The 18,460-nt window shown below is 47.1% G+C and overlaps 1 protein-coding gene across 1 annotated transcript in view; it reads left to right on the forward strand.

The window, feature by feature from the left end:
• Positions 1-18,460, forward strand: part of syne1b (spectrin repeat containing, nuclear envelope 1b) — a 415,064-nt gene that overhangs the window by 40,454 nt on the left and 356,150 nt on the right. The window contains exons 8-15 of the mRNA XM_080200097.1: positions 1,662-1,771; positions 3,279-3,386; positions 3,793-3,930; positions 8,871-9,035; positions 9,952-10,064; positions 14,078-14,246; positions 15,946-16,042; positions 16,634-16,836. Coding sequence (XP_080056223.1) covers positions 1,662-1,771; positions 3,279-3,386; positions 3,793-3,930; positions 8,871-9,035; positions 9,952-10,064; positions 14,078-14,246; positions 15,946-16,042; positions 16,634-16,836 — 1,103 coding nt within the window. The remainder of the gene's footprint in view (positions 1-1,661; positions 1,772-3,278; positions 3,387-3,792; positions 3,931-8,870; positions 9,036-9,951; positions 10,065-14,077; positions 14,247-15,945; positions 16,043-16,633; positions 16,837-18,460) is intronic.

Below are 18,460 nucleotides of genomic sequence, written 5' to 3' on the forward strand. Positions count from 1 at the left end.
AGGATTTGGAGGATTTGGAGCGCATTCCAAACCAGGGGTTGGTGAGAGTCGAGAGGGAAGGTCGTGAGAGGGACTGTGGCTGTGGACATTCTGAGCACAGTTCAAGGCCAACAGCAGGAGTGGCAGTGCCAATGTCACTGAACCTGCACTGAAGGTTGGCAGCTTAAGAAGGGGTTGTCAGCCACCTGCTTTACCAGACTGGAGAGGTAGTGCTGCAACTCTGGGCCTTTTGGTGCGACCAGACAATATAATCCCATGGGAGGTGGTGCGAGGGAACTCCCAGGGTTATTTTCGCATCACTTACACACTATTTAGACTTTTCTGCCTGTTTAAGGCAGAAGTTCCCTCTCCACCCCGAAAGGTGCCCTGAGATTGGTATCAAGACCCATCCTCATGGTCCATGGTCCCTGACATTCCAACACAGGTCATTCTGTGTGGCTCTGACCGTCTCTATCACTGCAACTCTCCAAGATCTCTACACTCCTCACGTGCATCTCGATTCCCATTCCCCCAGCACTGGCGGTTTTGTAGAATTCATTAACGGGATGTGGGTATCGCTGGCTGGCCAGCATTTATTGCCCATCCTTAATTGCCCCTTGTTCAGAGGGCACTTGAGAGTCAACCACCCTTCTGTGGCTCTGGAGTGTAGGCCAGACCGGATAAGGACAGCAGGATTCCTTCCCTAAAGGACATTGGCAAACCAGATGGATTTTTCTGACAATCGACAATGGTTTCATGGTCATCAGTAGATTCTTAATTCCAGATATTTTTTATTGAATTCAAATTCTACCAGCTGCCGTGGTCCCCCAGAACGTTAGCTGAGTTTCTGGATTAACAATCTAGTGATAATACCACTAGGTCATCGCCTCCCTATGTGCCTTCTGTTGCCTGGATCCTAATCTCTGACTTTCCCTCCCTACAACAACACCTTTGCTAAAAGCCCCCAACCTGGCCTGTGGCCGGGATTCTCCGGGTGTCCCTGCAGTGAGTGGAGTTTTGGCTGAGTGCCAAGTTCTCTGTTCTCACTGGCAGCGAGGCAGGTACAGAGAAGATCAGAGAATCCCGCCCCTTGTATTTATATAGCGCCTTTAATGAGATGAAACATCCCAAGGCACTTCACAGGAGTGTTATGACCCTAGAAATGACAAAAAACTTGGTCAAAGAGGAAGATTTGAAGGAATATCTTAAGGGAGGAATGTGAGGAAGAGACAGAGAGGTGCAGGAGTGAGTATCAGAGCTTGGGGCTGAGGGAACTTCCAATGGTGGAAGTCTCTCCATCTCTCTCTTCTCCTTTGAGACACTTCCTAAAACCTACCTCTTTGTTCAAGCTTCTAATCATTTGCCCTAATACTCCCTTGCTGGTTTAGTCTCTGATCTCGTCTTAACACTCCCATGAAGTAACTGAGGACATTCCACCGTTACAGCTGTTATATAAAAGCGAGTTTCAGTTGCATTAGGGATATCTTATCAACTGGCATCAGATGCCACGAGTGCAGTTGCCCCAAGAAGCAGACCTGGAATACCCACCCACATCGCCGACATCCCCCCACCCCCCATTCAAGCCAGACAGGGCTTGTTCATAGTAGTGTGTAAATAATTGTGGAGCATTTCAGACACGGAAGAGAATCTGCTTTGCTGACTGAATGATGCTCTCTGTACAGATGTGGATGTAGACAAACCGGATGAAAAATCAGTCATGACCTACATAGCTCAGTTCCTGAAACAGTATCCGGACCCATGGGAGACAGAGAACGAACCTCTTGAGGAAGAGGTAAGTGCTTTTTTATTGTTTCCCTTCCAGCTCACTGTAGACTCAAAAGAACAGTGGGAAACATAGGAGGTTAGGAATTAGGAGCAGAAGGGGGCAAATTCAGCTCTTCGAGCCTGCTCCGCCATTCAATCAGATCATGGCTGATCTCTCCCTGGTCTCAGATCCACCTCCCCACCCATTCCCCATATTCCTTTAACCCAATTTTTTAATCAGAAATATGTCTATCTCCTTCTTGAAACTATTCAATGATTCAGACTCCACCGCACTACAGGGCAGCGAGTTCCACAAGTTCACTGCGAGAGTTGTTCTTCCTCATCTCAGTTTTAAATCTATTGCCTTGCAACTTATACCTGTGACCTCTTGTTCGAGGTTGCCCCACAAGAGGATAAATTTGGTCTACATTTACTTTATCAATCCCTTTTAAAATTTTATATCCCTCGATCAGATCCCCCTCATCCTTCTAAACTCCAGTGAGTAAAACTGTTTAATCTCTCCTCATGCATCAACCCTTTCATCCCCAGAATCAATCTGGTGAACCTCCTCTGAACTGCCTCCAATGCCACCACATCCTTCCTCAAATAAGGAGACCAAGACTGGACACAATACTCCAGATGTGGTCTCACCAATACCCTATACAATTGCAACAACACTTCTCTACTTTTATACTCCAGTCCTTTTGCAATAAATGCAAACATCCTATTTGCCTTTTTTATTACTTGCTGCACCTACACACTGACTCTCTGCGAATGATACAGTACAGAAGGAGGCCACTTAATCTGACATCTCAGAAGAACCATCCAAATACTCCTGGCCCAACAGCCATTGTCAAGTTGTTTTCACTTCAAGTATTTATCCAATTTTCCTTTGAACATTACTGTTGTAATTTCTTCCACCATTCTCTCATCCAGTGCATTCCAAATCAGAGCAACTCACTCCGTAAGTGCTCTCACCCACATGTAACCTCTGGTTCTTATGCCATTCACCTTACCCACATGCCCACTGTTCACCAACCCTTCTGCCACTGGGAACACTTTCTGCTTCTTAACTCTGCAACAGCCCTACAGCTCTGAGAACCCTTGCTTTCCCCCAATTCCTGGATTTCCTTCATCCCACCAATGATATCTATGTGTTCAGACCCGAAGTGGGGTGGCACAATGGCACAGTGTTTAGCACTGCAGCCTCACGGCGCCAGGGATCCGGGTTCGATTCCCGGCCTCGGGTCACTGTCTGTGCGGAGTTTGCATGTTCTCCCTGTGTCTGCGTGGGTTTCCTTGGGGGGGTGCTCTGGTTTCCTCCTACAGTCTGAAGGACATGCCAGTTAGGTGCTAAATTCTCCCTCAGTGTACCCGAACAGGCGCCGGAGTGTGGATTTTCTCATAACTTCATTGCAGTGTTAATGTAAGCCGACTTGTGACACTAATAGATAAAACTTTAATTTTATTCAGACTCTAATTACTGATAGCATCATCTAATAACTGGTCTTCCCGTTGTGTTTTACTCCTGCCAGCCGGAGGACAGACTGATGCTGAGAGAGGCCAAAGCGTGGCTGGAGCAGTTCGAACGGGACATCACGAGGATGCAGGTGGCTGAGACGGGGCTCCAGGAACGATACCACGTGAGTCTGCAACCCCCCCATCTCCACTGGCGCTTCCCAGGGGTGGTCCGGACGGGCGCGATGGAGAGAAACGATTGCCCCTCTTGCGGGTAAATCCTGAATGCCGGGGAAATAACCTTAAAATCCAAACCAGGTCAGGTATCAAATCAGGAAACACCTTGTCCATACAAAGGGGGAAATTTCCTACTCTCTCTCCACGCCCCCCCCACCCATGAGGGTTAATGTAAGCCTACTCGTGACACTAATAAATAAATTTAATACTTGCTGATTAAACAGGCCAACCCTTGAATTATGACTAAAACTGGTTGCTTGCCAGGGAGTATGAGCTCAGCCATCATTTGTGTGTTTCCCGGGGCGGTTTCATTGCTGTGCTGTTTTTGCACCAATGTTTTTTATTCTCCCTCAGTTATTTAAAAGCTTTCGAGGGCAGTACGAAGTTAAAAAGAAGCACGTCGAAGCCTTAATTCAGCCCACGCAGAAGGACGGGAAGCTCTCGCTGGACCAGGTGACGCTGAAGCAGATATGGGAGAGAGTGTCGGCCAGGGTGAGTTATCAAGGAGTGACTCTGTAAAAGCCTTATTTACGTCAGTCCCGCCCTGTCTCTGCCCCTGTAATTTGTCTGTTGTGCGATGCTTCCCCCATCAGGTTAAGTGCCATCAGTGTTTTTTGAGATGGGTGTCAGTTATGTAAGCGACATCTCTCCACCTGATGCTAGACTTTGCCCACCCGTTGCTATGTGAACCGCAGCTAATTGATTTTCATTCCTGTTCTCACACGGGGACCTGGTGCCTGGCATCAGATGAATCAGTGGAATAAAGAAAAAGAGATTTCTGCGCAAATAGAACCCTTCCCAACTCCACACCCCTTTCTTTCCGGCGGCACGCTGGCGCAGTGGTTAGCACTGCTGCCTCACAGCGCCAGGGACCCAGATTCAATTCCCAGCTTAGGCCACTGTCTGTGCAGAGTTTGCACGTTCTCCCCATGTCTGCGTGGGTTTCCTCCGGGTGCTCCGGTTTCCTCCCACAGTCCAAAGATGTGAGGGTTAGGTGGATTAGCCGTGCTGAATTGCCCCTTAGTGTCAGGGGGACTAGCAGGGTAAATGCATGGGGATAGGGCCAGGGTGAGATTGTAGGTGGTGCAGACTCAATGGGCTGAATGGCATCCTTCTGCCATGTAGGATTCTATGATTCTCGAAGTCACTGCTGTGTCATAGGTAGGAAAGCAGCCCACTTATCGCACAGCAAGATCCCACAAAGCAGCAAAATGTCATGGTCGGTATTTTACAACATCACTCACCGCACAGACAGTGAATCTCGTAAAATCCCACCTGGATCCAACAGGGAACTCCATTCTGCGAGCCGCGCTCATCCTGGTTCCGGGACCGGCCTGGCAGTAAAACTCTGGCCCCTGTCTTTTTCCTTGGTAGCATGGCCAATCCACCTAACCGGCACACCTTTGGACTGCGGGAGGAAACCAGAGCACCCGGGGGAAACCCAAGCAGACACGGGGAGAACGTGAAGACTCCACACAGACAGTGACCTGAGGCCGGAATTGAACCCAGGTCCCTGATGCTGTGAGGTAGCAGTGCTCACTACTGTGCCACCGTGCTGCCCAAAGCACCAAAGTTCTCTCTTAGGTCTGGCTAAATGTCACACCCAACGGACAGCATCCCCAACAGTGCATCACTCCCTCAGATGGCTAATTCAGCTCAAGTCTCGGGAACATTCATACAGACCTAAGAATGAGGAGCAGGAATAGGCCATTCAGCCCCTCGAGCCTGTTCTGCCATTCATCAAGATCATAGAAACCCCAGAATCACTACAGTGCAGAAATAGAGGCCATTTGGCCCATCGAGTCTGCACTGACCCTCCGAAAGAGCATCTTACACATGCCCATCCATCCCCTCCCTATCCCTGTATCTCAGCACATTTACCATGAATAACTCACCTAACCTGCACCTCTTCGGACACTAAGGAGCAATTTAGTATGGCCAATCCACCTAACCTGCACATCTTTGGACACGAAGGGACAGTTTAGCATGGCCAATCTACCAGCTGTGGGGGAGTCAAATTTAGCAGGACTGGAAGATCCCCTGGGCGGGAAGGGCAGAAAATCCCATCCTTTGATAGCCCCGTTAGTCAAAAATCTATCTAACTAAGCCTTAGAAAGATTCAATGACCCATCCCCCAGGAAGAGAGTTCCATAGACTCAAGACCCTTTGGGAGAAAACTATTCTACTCATTTCCATCTGGAAAAGGAGGCCCTGAATTTTTAAACAGCATCCCTTAGTTTTAGACTCCCCTACAAGAGAAAACATCCTCTATTGTTCACTCAGATTTTGCTGCTTTGTGGGATCTTGCTCCCTCAGGATCTTATATGTTCCAATAAGATCACCGCTCAGTCTTCTATTAGGTGGATTAGTTGTGGTAAATGCACTGTTTACTGGGGTATGGGCCGAGATGGAATGTTCTTTCAGAGAGTTGGTGCAGACTTGATGGGCTAAATGGCCTCCTTTTGCACTGCAGGGATTCTATAAATAGCCTTCTACCTAGAGTGCTATCCACTGAGCCAAGCTGATGTGAAATTACCTGGCTGGCAGACGGACATATACGTGACAACATATTGTATAATGCCAGTACAGTGGAAAGTACTGAAGATCAGGGGGCCCTTGGAGTGCATACCCAGAGATCCCTGAAGGTTACATGACAGGTGGATAAGGTGGCTAAGAGGCATGTGGGAAACTTGCCTTTATTGGCTGAGGCATAGAATACAAGAGTAGGGAGGCCATGCTGGAACTGTATAAAACACTGGTTAGGCCACAATTGGAGTACTGCATGCAGTTCATCACATTGTAGGAACGGTGTGATTGCACTGGACAGGGTGCAGAGATTTACCAGGATGCTGCCTGGCCTGGAGGGTCTGTGCTATGAGGGGAGATTGAAGAGGAGGGTTTTCCTTGGAGCTGCAAAAATTGAGAGGGTTTCTCATAGAGGTGGATAAGATTAAGGGGAACATAGATAGGGTGAATTGGAAAGCACTGTGTCCATTAGTAAGAGGAGTCAATAACCAGGGGGCAAAGATTTAAGGTGAGAGGTAGAAAGTTATGAGGGGAGTTGAGGAGAGACCTTTTCACCCAGGAGGGTGGTGGGTGTCTGTAACTCACTGCCTGATAGTGTGGTTGAGCCAGAGACTCTTGTAACATTTAAGAAGTGTTTAGGTATTTACTTGCATTGACATAACCTATGGGCCAAAGCGCTGGGACGTGAGATCAGTGTAGTCAGATCTTTGTTGGCTGTCCTGCACATGATGGACCGAATGGCCTCCTTCTGTGTGGTAGACATCTAATTAACTATGGAAGCAAAAGGAACCCTTTCTCTCCACATTCATTTCTCATTAATGCTTAACTCCTTCAGCCGAGTTGGAGTTGTTCCCCCAGTGCTGGCAGTTTTGGAAATCCCCTCTAGTCTCCTTTCCACATATTTCACTGTGCACCTTTACTCTCCACAAAACGGGTACACCTTCTAAATATCACCATCAGCTGGGGAAGGAGCCATAGTCAGGGGCTGTACCTGCTGTCCATTGGGCTGTAAGGTTTCACTAATTCCTGTTAAGAGCCAGGCCTTAAACCCCAAGGTGTTTTGTGAAGTTAGCCTAGGCCCTAAGTTTTACATTTGATTTTGGCATTAGGGTGATAAAGTGTTTCGCTCCAGGTATGATTCAAGTGACCCACTGGGGAGCTTTTATCAAACAGAGTTTATTTAAGAACACAGTTAGACTCCTCCCTCTGCAACTGGATCCTGAACATCCTAACCCACAGGGCACAATCAGTAAGGATAGACAACAACGCCTCCTCCATAATCATCCTCAACACCGGTGCCCCATAAGGCTGTGTTCTCAGCCCCCTACTATACTCCTTGTACACCTGTGACTGTGGCCAAACTCCCCTCCAACTTGATTTTTAAGTTTGCTGACGACTGTAGTGGGACAGATCCCAAACAATGACAAGACAGAATACAGGAATGAGATAGAGAACCTGGTGAACTGGTGCAGCGACAATAATCTCCCTCGGTGCCAACAAAACGAAAGAGGTTGTCATCGACTTCAGGAAGCATAGAAGAGAACATGCCCCTGTCTACATCAACGGGGGACGAAATAGAAAGGGTCAAGAACTTCAAGTTTTTAGGTGTCCAGATCACCAACAACCTGTCCTGGTCTCCCCTTGCTGACACTATAGTTAAGAAAGCCCATCAATGCCTCTATTTTCTCAGAAGTCTAAGGAAATTTGACATGTCAACTACGACTCTCACCAACTTTTACAGATGCATGACAGAAAGCATTCTTTCTGGTTGTTTCACAGCTTGGTATGGCTCCTGCTCTGCCCAAGACCGCAAGGAACTACAATGGGTTGTGAGTGTAGCCCAATCCATCACATAAACCAGCCTCCCATCCATTGACTCTGTCTATACTTCTCACACCTTTCCCTTCCTTCGGGAAAAAGATACAAAAGTCTGAGGTCACGTACCAACCGACTCAAGAGCAGTTCCTTCCCTGCTGCTATCAGACTTTTGAATGGACTCACCTTGCATTAAGTTGATTTTTCTCTACACCCTAGCTATGACTGTAACATGACATACTGCACTCTCTCATTTCTGTCTCCATGAACGATATGCTTTGTCTGTATGGTGCGTAAGAAACAACACTTTTCACTGTATACTAATACATGTGACAATAATAAATCAAATCAAATCATAATGTGACAAAAAGAATTAGCATCACTTTTACCAATTACAAGACTTAAACATGACACAGTATAACTCCTGACAACTAGCCAGCTCTGTTGTTCCAAGTTAAAGCACCATCCCACAGGCGCACACCCTCCTTCAGCCTTCGCTCAAAAAGCAAGTATGCTCACATGATGCTGGACCTTCAGGTTTCTGACACCTAGGGACAGAAATCTAAGCCAGCTATTTGCAGAGAAGGTTCTGTCCTCAAAACAGCCAGACTTCGGAGAGATAAGCTTAATCTCTGGCGACTTCCAGTCTTCAGATTTCAGAGAGGGGGAGGAAGAAAATGCTGTTTTTCTCACAGCTTCAAGCAGCTTCTGAAAATGAAACTAGAAGTGAAATATTCTGTGAAAAGTAACTGTCCCTAGCCACATGACCTGACCTGTAAATCACCCCCACTCAGCAATCCCAGGGACACATTAAAATCACAAAACACTGCATTAGTTCAGATTAAAAATAAATATGATGTCAATTATACTGCTCCAGTAACAATGGAGGACACCGGCCACACGACATCACAGCACCAACAAATTGCCAAGGACTGCAGAAACATCCTGCAGAGAAACATGGTTAAAATGCATTTCTTAAAGGCACAATATTGTTACACTCCACAGACTCAAGATCACACTTTATATGCTGGTGGTGATGCCATTTGCTGTCTAATAGGAAGCCAGTCAAGCCTTTGCTTTGTGTTCCTCAGCTCCTGGATTGGCATGTCATTCTGGACAAGTCGCTCCCTGGCCCCCTGGGTACCATCGGGGCCTGGCTGCACAGGGTGGAGGCCATTCTGGGCGAGGAAATTGTGATTCAGCAAGCCCATGACGAGACGGCCAACATCATCCACCGGAAGCTCGAGCAACATAAGGTGGGGCCGCGGTGGGGGGAGCTTCGGGACGGGGGTGGGGGGGAAGGGTTGGGGGTGGGGGTGGGTGGAAGGTGAGAGGGGAGACGGACTGGGGTGCGCGTTGGGATTCAGAACCCAACTCTCCCTCCACGCGATTGACCTACCATCCTGATCCTCTGATGGTTCACTACCGTTAATCGTAAAATCTTCCCTGAACCTGAACTAGTTTTGTTCAGGGTTTTAAGCTGTTCGTTACCCTGAATAGTGATTGCGATTAATATGCAACATAGAATAATTGGGACATGATGGACCTGTGGGCTGAGGGAAAACAGAAAATGCTGGAAAATCGCAGCAAGACTGGCAGCATTTGTGGAGAGAGAATAGAGCTCTGACGAAGGGTCATCCAGACTTGAAACATTGGCTCTATTCTCACTCTACAGATGCTGTTAGACCTGCTGTGATTTTCCAGCATTTTCTGTTTCTGTTTCAGATTCCCGCATCCGCAGGATTTCGCTTATACCTGGGATATTATAGAAATTGTCATGCTGTTTCCAATGTGTATAATTGTTTTTGTTATTGGAGATTCCCGGTGTTACAGCATTTTCCAGCCCCTCTGGGCCAGCCTGGCGAAATGGGCCACACCTCCGTTACATTTTGCACGGAGTGCTACACAGTGTGTCGAGAAAAGCCGGCTGAGCTGTAGACGAGCTGCATGCAGGTTTTCCAGCACTCTGCACAGCAGGATAGACAGTTTTGTCATGTCTATTGGGATACTGCTTACATTGGAACTATAGAAATAACTAGTTGTTAAGAACTAAGAAATGGGAAAATGCCACCCATTGGTTACTTACAGCCTTAGCAGCCGCCTTGTCCGATTAATGAGGATAACTTTTGCTTTGTGCATTAGTGCACTGACCCGTCTCTGTTTCTTCTCCAGGATGTGATCAAAGCCTTAGAAAGTCATAAGCAAATATTCCACCAGATCCACCGGGCAGGGTCAGTGAATGGGATTCCCATCCCGGCCGATCAGCTCGCAGATGCTGCAGAACGGTGAGCACGCTGTCAGTCTGGCACGTTTAGGCAAATACAGGTTGATCCGATGGCTGAAGGTTTGGTAAATATTGGAGGGGTTGAGGGGCAGAGATGAGGGAGGATCATACCGGCTCATCCGCCATAACATCGGGTGACAAGTGCAAAATTGGGCAAGAAAAATGTTGGGTTCTTGCCCAGTTGTTTGCCCCTTGTGATATTACCAGCACTTATTTGCTGGGGAAATTGGCTTTGCACCCAGTTCACTGAGAGATCGGGACGCCTGTACAATGGCGTCCCCAGAGCTCAGCAGCCGGCTTCCTGGTGAGTTCAGCCTCCGTCCTTCTCCCTTCTTGTGAGAGTCACATCTAGGCTCTTTTTTATTCCTGACTGTTGTACGATTGCAACTGGGATCTCACCCAAAAAAACGGGTGTGATTCTCCTCCCGTTTTCATGTTTGTTCGGCACTTAGAGGTTTTTTGTAAGATCGCTCCCAGGAAATCTTAACTTTGTCTTTTCAGTAATTTGTCGCCTCTCACTGTACTATCACGGAATCCCTACAGTACAGAAGGAGGCCATTCGGCCCATCAGTCTGCATCAACCCTCTGACAGAGCACCCCACCCAGGTCCTATCCCTGTAACCCCACATGTTTACCACATCTAAACCCCCTAACTAACACTTCTTGGGACACTAAGCGCCAATCCACTTAACCTGCACGTCTTGGGACACTAAGGGGCAATTTAACATGGCTAATTCTCCAACCTGCACGCCTTTGGATTGTGGGAGGAAACCGGAGCAGCTGGAGGAAACCCACGCAGACACAGGGAGAATGTGCAGACTCTGCACAGACAGTGACCCATGACGGGAATTGAACCCGGGTTCCCTGGGGCTGTGAGGCAGCAGTGCTAACCACTGTGCCACCGTGCTGCTCCCAAATGTGCAGATTTCTCACAACCTGGGTGGGCTGTCAGTGCGGAAAATGAAACGATGTTGTTTACTGAGGGACATACACAGATCCCAGAGTGTCTTTGTGGAATTGGACAATTCAGCTCTGCAGTGTGTTGGATTGAAAGATTTTATAACTGGACACTGGTCGGGTACTTGGTGACAGGAAACTGGAGGCCTTCTAAAGAGAGGAAGGCTGGATCTGGTGTATCCTTGTGGATCCTCACGGTGTCTCATGCTCAGTGATGCTCTTGAATACGCAGTTGTAACTTAGAGAAACGCAGCAGCCAGTTTGTGCACAGCAAGATCCCACCAACAGCAATGCAATGACGGGCTGGTAACTTGCTATTTTTCAAGGGACGAATGTTGACTCAACCAAACAACGTTGTGCCTAGATGGTAGTCGGTTTCAATTTAGATTTATCCTTTGCAATACGTGCACCAGCGTGAATTAGAGACCACATCTCTCTCTGATGTAGACAGTCCCACACTACTTCCTGGTGGCAGCTTCCTATCTCCAGCGCTGGGTAGATTTTCCTTTATGTTGGTCACAGTCTCACCTCTGTGTCTACAGTGTGATGATACTGTGCCTTTAAGAAATGTATTTGGGTCATGCTTCTTGTGCAGGTTCTATTTTAACAGTTTCTTTTATTATCAGTGCCATTTTGTCTGCTTCCGGCAGCCTTGTTGTTCCTGCAGCAGCACAATTGATCCCAGTTGCAACAATGTTTGTTTTAACCTGGGCTAATGCTGTCCTGTTATTTTAGTGTTTCCGCCTGGGGCTTTGGAGAGTAGGGCTTGATTAGGTTGTTTGACAGGTAAGTTCATGTGACTGGGTGGAGCTAGGCTTACACAGAGAAATCATGCTCAGTTTTGCTGCTTGAGATCTTTAGAGAGAGGTCCCTTTCTCAGCGTCCCTTTTTCCCTTTGGATTTTGAGACTGGGATCAGGCTAGAAATGAAATTAATTCTCTGGAGTTCTGCTGCATGAAGGTAGACCTGTCTCTGAAAACTGTTGTATGGGAATCAGGAGGCAGGTGCATTTATCCAGAGGTGTTAAAAGACTGGGAACATATCACCGACATGAGCATATGTGTGCTGATTCTTGGAGGGATTTATGTCTATGAGGGTACTGCTTACTTTGGAGCCATAGAAATAGCTGGTTGTTAAGAACTATACTTTGCCATGTTTAAGTATTTTCAATTGGTAAAAATTACAATAATTCTTTTTGTTATATTTTAAAATTAAATAATGTTGTTAAAAATAAAGTTCATTTTAATAAAAGCTCCCTAGTGAGTCAATTGAATCATACCCGGAGCTAAACATCTTACGCTCATCGCAATGCCAAAAATGTTGGGATCTAAGCTAACTGCATAATATACCTTGAGGTTTCGGAACTGATCCCTAACAACAGGTTGTGGGTGCAAACCCCACTCCAGAGACTTGAGCACAAAATCTAGACCAGTACTCCAGTGAGGTAGGTGTCCTAGGTACCATTTTTCAAATAAAACATTAAACTAAGGCCTATTTGTCCTCATGGATAAATCCCATGGCATTATCATAGAATCCCTACAGAGCAGAAGGAGGCCATTTGGCCCATCGGGCCGGCACTGACAATAATCCCACCCAGGCCCTATCCCCATATTTTGAAGGAACACAGATGGATTGGCCTTGGCACCCCCTACCCCAGTGTCCTGGCCATTTTTATCCCTTTCCCAGGATCAGGCAGCCAGATAATCTATCATTGCCAGGTGGCAGTTTGTGGGATCTTCCTGTGCACAAATTAACTGCTGTGCTTTCTGCATTTACAACGGCGACTACATCTCAAAACAGGAAGTTCTGAGGTCGCTAGGGGCACATAGATAAATTTTTCTTACACCTTTCTTTAAGGCGACTGTGATATTAACGATACACGTGGATAGAGGATTGGTTGTCTAATAGGAGACAGAGAGTTGGTATCAATGGGTGCTATTCTGATTGGCGGCTGGTGACTAGTGGAGTGCCGCAGGGATCGGTGCTGGGGCCTCAGCTATTTGCCTTTTATATAGATGATCTGGAGGAAGGGGCTGAGTGTAGGGTGACGAAATTTGCTGATGACACAAAGATGAGTGGAAAAGCAAATTGCGTGGAGGGTGTGGAAAGTCTGCAGTGGGATCTAGATAGGCTGAGCGAGTGGGCGAGGACCTGGCAGATGGAGTACAATGTTAGCAAGTGTGAGGTTATCCACTTTGGCAGGAATAATAGTAGGAGGGATTACTATTTAAAGGGCGAAAAGCTGCAGCATGCTACGGTGCAGAGGGACCTGGGGGTCCTTGTGCATGAATCGCAAAAACCCAGTCTGCAAGTGCAGCAGGTGATCAAGAAGGCAAATGGGATGCTGGCCTTTATAGCGAGGGGGATAGAATATAAAAGCGGGGATGTCTTGCTGCAACTGTACAGGGCACTGGTGAGGCTGCAGCTGGAGTACTATGTACAGTTTTGGTCGCCGCACTTGCGCAAGGATATTTTGGCCTTGGAGGGAGTGCAGAGGAGGTTCACTAGGCTGATACCAGAGATGAGGGGGTTGGACTATGAAGAGAGACTAAATAGACTGGGTCTGTACTCGTTGGAGTTTAGAAGGATGAGGGGGGATCTTATAGAGACGTCTAAGATAATGAAGGGGATGGATAGGGTAGAGGTAGAGAGATTCTTCCCGCTCAGAAAGGACAACAGGACTAGAGGGCACAGCCTCAAGATAAGTGGGGGGCAGTTTAGAACGGACTTGAGGAGGAACTTCTTCACTCAAAGGGTGGTGAATCTCTGGAATTCTTGCCCGTTGAGGTGGTGGAGGCTGCCTCGCTAAATATATTTAAGACACGGGTAGATAGGTTTTTGATAGACAAGGGAATTAAGGGTTATGGGGAGAAAGCGGGAAAGTGGAACTGATCCGCTTCAGATCAGCCATGATCTTATTGAATGGCGGGGCAGGCTCGAAGGGCTAGATGGCCTACTCCTGCTCCTATTTCTTATGGTCTTATGTTCTTATTATGGCCACACCATCGCCTGCGGTCAGTTCCTCTTGTTAACTCCGTGTCCACTTCCTCCTTCCAGGTTTGAATTCATCACGACTGCATCCAAGCTCCATTTAACCAGGCTGGACTTCCTGGAATTGAAGTATCGTCTTCTGGCGTTCCTGGTTCTTGCTGAGACCAAACTCAAATCCTGGATCATCAAATATGGCAGAAAAGAATCAGTCCAACATCTCCTCCAGAGTTATATTGTGAGGGAATATTTCAGTGAAAATATGTCATTGGAATTAGAAGGTTGTCAAAGGATACAGCGGGATATAGATAAGTTGCAGATGGGGAGGCATGGTGGTACAGTGGTTAGCACTGCTGCCTCACAGCACCAGGGACCTGGGTTCGATCCCCAGCTCAGGTCACTGTGTGAAGTTTGCATATTCTCCCCGTGTCTGTGTAGGTTTCCTCCGGGTGCCCTGGTTTCCTCTCATACTCTAAAGATGTGTGGGTTAGGTGGATTGGCCATGTTAAATTGCCTCTTAGTGTCAGGGGGTTAGCAGGATAAATGCGTGGGGTTAGGGGGATCAGGAATGGGTGGGATTGTGGTCAGTGTAGAACTCAATGGGCCGAATAACCTCCTTCTGCACTGTAGAATTCTATGATTCTATAATGTGGGCTGAAAAACGGCAGATGGAGATGAATCTAGTGTGAGGGCTACACTCACAACCCTTTGTAGCTTCTGTGTCACCGAATAAGCAAGCAATCAGTTACATTAAGCACTGGTCAGATGCTAGCTTGAGAACTGCATTCAGTTTTGGGCACTGCATCTCATAGAGGATACATTAACCTCAGAGAGGGTGCCGTGTGGGTTCACCAGAATGATACTGGGGGTGGGGACACTATAAATATTTTATGGTGCGACTGTTTAGTGACCTCAGCGAGGCCCGTGAGGTGGGCCTCTTAGAGTATGAGCTCCCTGATTGAGAGAAATGATTGCCTGCCCACTCAGGGAGCCTCACCTATGTATACACACCGAGGAGTGTCAGGGCTACTGGGCCACTGGATTCTGACTTTGTACCTGAGACACTCTGAGGAGTGGAATCGAGTTTGTAAATAGAAGGAATCTGGTGAAGGGATGTCCAGCAATTGAGGAATTACTTCAGACCGGTTTCATAACTTAGCTTGTATTCTTGAGTGTAGAAGGTTGAGAGATGATGTATTCGATTTGTTAAAAAAAAATCAATGGATATGATAAGATAGATGGGAAAAAATTATTTCCTGTGTGGAGGGGGGTGGGGGGTGGGGGCTGGAGGTGTGGGAGTGGAGTCCAGGCCAAGGGGGCATGACCTTTGCAATAGAACTAGGCTGTTCAGGGGCAGTTTCAGGAAACACTTCTTCACACAAATGGTGGTGGAAATCTAGATAACTCTCTCCCAGAAACTTAGAACAAAGAGCAGCACAGCATGGGGACAGGCCCTTCGGCCCATCAAGCCTGCACCAATCATGTTGTCCTAACTTGACTAACTGCCTATATCCCTCTATTCCCCACCTGTTCATGTGCTTATCAAAATAAGTTTTAAATGTCGCTAATTTATCTGCCTCAATCACCTCACGTGGTAACGCATTCCAGGCCCCTACCACCCTCTGTGTATAAAACTTCCCCCAAATATTGAAATTCTTTTCTTTTATTCATTCGTGGCTGGGCCAGCATTTATTGCTGATCCCTAGTTGCCCTTGGAGGGCAGTTGAGAGTCAACCACATTGCCATGGCTCTGGAGTCACACATAGGCCAGACCGGGTAAGGACAGCAGATTGGGTAATGAGATTCAGCTGATCCGATACCTCACATCCTTCGGTTGAGATAAAAGCAGTGATCTATTGGTTATTTTCTAAATTACGTTTAGTCCCTGTGAGCTTTGTGTGCATTACCTCATTGACATCTTTGCTTTTTCCCAACAGGCATTTGTCGACGGCAACAAGATTTTTGGACACTATGAGGCCACCTTCCAGTCTCTGAAACAGGCGGCTGAGGCGTATTTGAAAGTCGAGGACTCAGGTAACCGTCCGTTTGTTAATGATGACTCTCTTCCCACACCGCATGAATGCCCTGGTCTTGCCGATTTCCTCTGTCCCACGCTGGGAGCTATTATGCGCGACATGGTGGCACAGTGGTTTAGCACTGCTGCCTCACAGCGCCAGGGAACCGGGTTCGATTCCTGGCTTGGGTCAGTGTCTGTGCACGTTCTCCTTGTATTTGTGTGGGTTTCTTCTGGGCGCACCAGTTTCCTCCTGCAGGCCAAAAATCATGCTGGTTGTGTGCATTGGCCGTGCTAAAAATTCTCCCTTAGTGTACCTGAACAGGCGCCGGAGTGTGGCGACTAGGGGATTTTCACAGTAACTTCATTGTAATGTTAATATAAACCTGCTGAGTGTCATAGAAATTTACAGCATGGAAATAGGCCCTTCGGCCCAACTTGTCCATGCCGTCCCTTTTTTTAAACCAGTAAGCTAGCCCTAATTGCCCACACTTGGCCCATATCCCTCTATACTCATCTTACCCTTGTAACTGTCTAACTGCTTTTTAAAAGACAAAATTGTACGTGCGACATTAATAAATACATTTCTAAACTTTAAATACTTCCTGTAGCTGAAGAGAGAGAGAACGTCAACAAGTTCCTGGCTGATTCGCTGGTCCAGTGGCGTAACCTGTCCGTGGAGGTGCGCAGTGTGAGGAGCATGCTGGAGGAAGTGGTTACCAACTGGGACAAGTACAGCAACACAGTGACAGGCCTGCAGGCCTGGCTGGAAGATGCGGAGAAGATGCTGAATCAACCGGAACTTGCCAAGAAGGTAAAAGCTGACGCTGCGGTGTTAGCCAAACCGGCAGAGCTCGAATGCACACTTTGCCGTTGTAGAACATGGGCCTTGAGTACCCGGCTGCTTTTGCTGGTGGGATCTTAAATTTGGTGAGAGAAACATCGGCCACACCTCAGATTGAACTGATCGTGGGTCGCGTTGCTAATTGTGCCCGTATCCATAGAATCCCGACAGTGCAGAAGGAGGCCATTCGGTCCATCGAGCCTGCACCGACAACAATCCCACCCAGCCCCTATCCCTGTAACCCCACATATTTACCCTGCTACTCCCCCCCGACATTAAGGGGCAATTTAGCGTGGCCAATCTGCATATCTTTGGACACTAAGGTGGGAATTCTCCCATCCCGGTGGGTTGTGGAGAATGTGAAATGTCATTGACAATTAGGCGGGAATTTCTGGCTTCTAGACCAGCGCAGCTGGGGAATTCTGCCCTAAGGGGCAATTTAGCATGGCCAATCCACCCAACCTACACATGTTTGGACTGTGGGAGGAAACTGGAGCACACAGTTAGGGACCAGACCAGAAACTCTGATGTATTTTATGAAGTTAGCCTAGACCCCAACTATTAATTTTGATTTTGGCATTAGGGTGAGGGCAAGATGTTTCACTCCAGGTATGATTCGAATGACCCACTAGGGAGCTTTTATCAAACAAAGTTTATTTAAGATCACAGAATACAACAAAAAGAATTAGCATCACTTTCACCAACTAATATACTTAAACATGACAAAGTATGGGTAGAATTTTCCTATACGAATTGTAGCGGGCAGGACACAGACCATGCAAAGGTCCATTGACCTTGGGTGGATTTTCTGGCCTTGGAGTGAACGCAGCTGGAAAATCCCACCCTATAATTCTTAACAGTTGCTATCTGTATACTTCCAATTTAACTATAAATTGACATAAATCCCTTCTTCAGAACCAGGGAACACCAAAAAACAATATGCTCACCTGGATGCTAGGTTTTAGCCTTTTAACACCTCTGGACAGAGATCCAGATAGCAGTTTCCAGAGAAGAATATAACCTCAAACAGTAGAATTCCAGATATATAAACCTAATCTCTGGCAGCTCCCAATCTCCAGAGTTAAGAGAGAGAAAGGACTACTTCTCTTTGCAGCTTCCAAACTGAGCTTGATTTCTCCATGTAAGCCTAGCTCCACCCAGTCTCCTGATATTACAGTCAATCAACCCAATTCAGTCGTACTCTGCAAAAGTCCGGGAGGAAACTCTAAAAACAGCAGCCAAAAGGGAAAATGCTGGAGTGACCTCATGTTCCAGCATTTTCTCTTTTGGTTTGAGATTCCAGCATCTACAGCAATTTGCTTTTATTACTAAAAACAGCAGGACAGCATTAGTTCAGATGAAAACAAACATCGTAGCAATTAGGAACAATTATGTCCACTTAGTCCAAAGATGTGCAGCAATTAGTCCCAAGATGTACAGGTCAGATGGATTGGCCATGGGAAATATATGGGGTTACGGGGATAGGGTGGGGGAGAGACCTGAGGTAAGATACTCTGTCAAAGAGCCAGTACAGACTCAATGGGCTTATTGGCTTCTTCTGTACTGCAGGGAGTCTATGATTCTATGCGGTAAC

This window comes from Carcharhinus amblyrhynchos, chromosome 12 (genome assembly GCF_965287045.1).
Source record: "Carcharhinus amblyrhynchos chromosome 12, sCarAmb.v2.hapA, whole genome shotgun sequence".
In the NCBI taxonomy this organism is placed as follows: domain Eukaryota; kingdom Metazoa; phylum Chordata; class Chondrichthyes; order Carcharhiniformes; family Carcharhinidae; genus Carcharhinus; species Carcharhinus amblyrhynchos.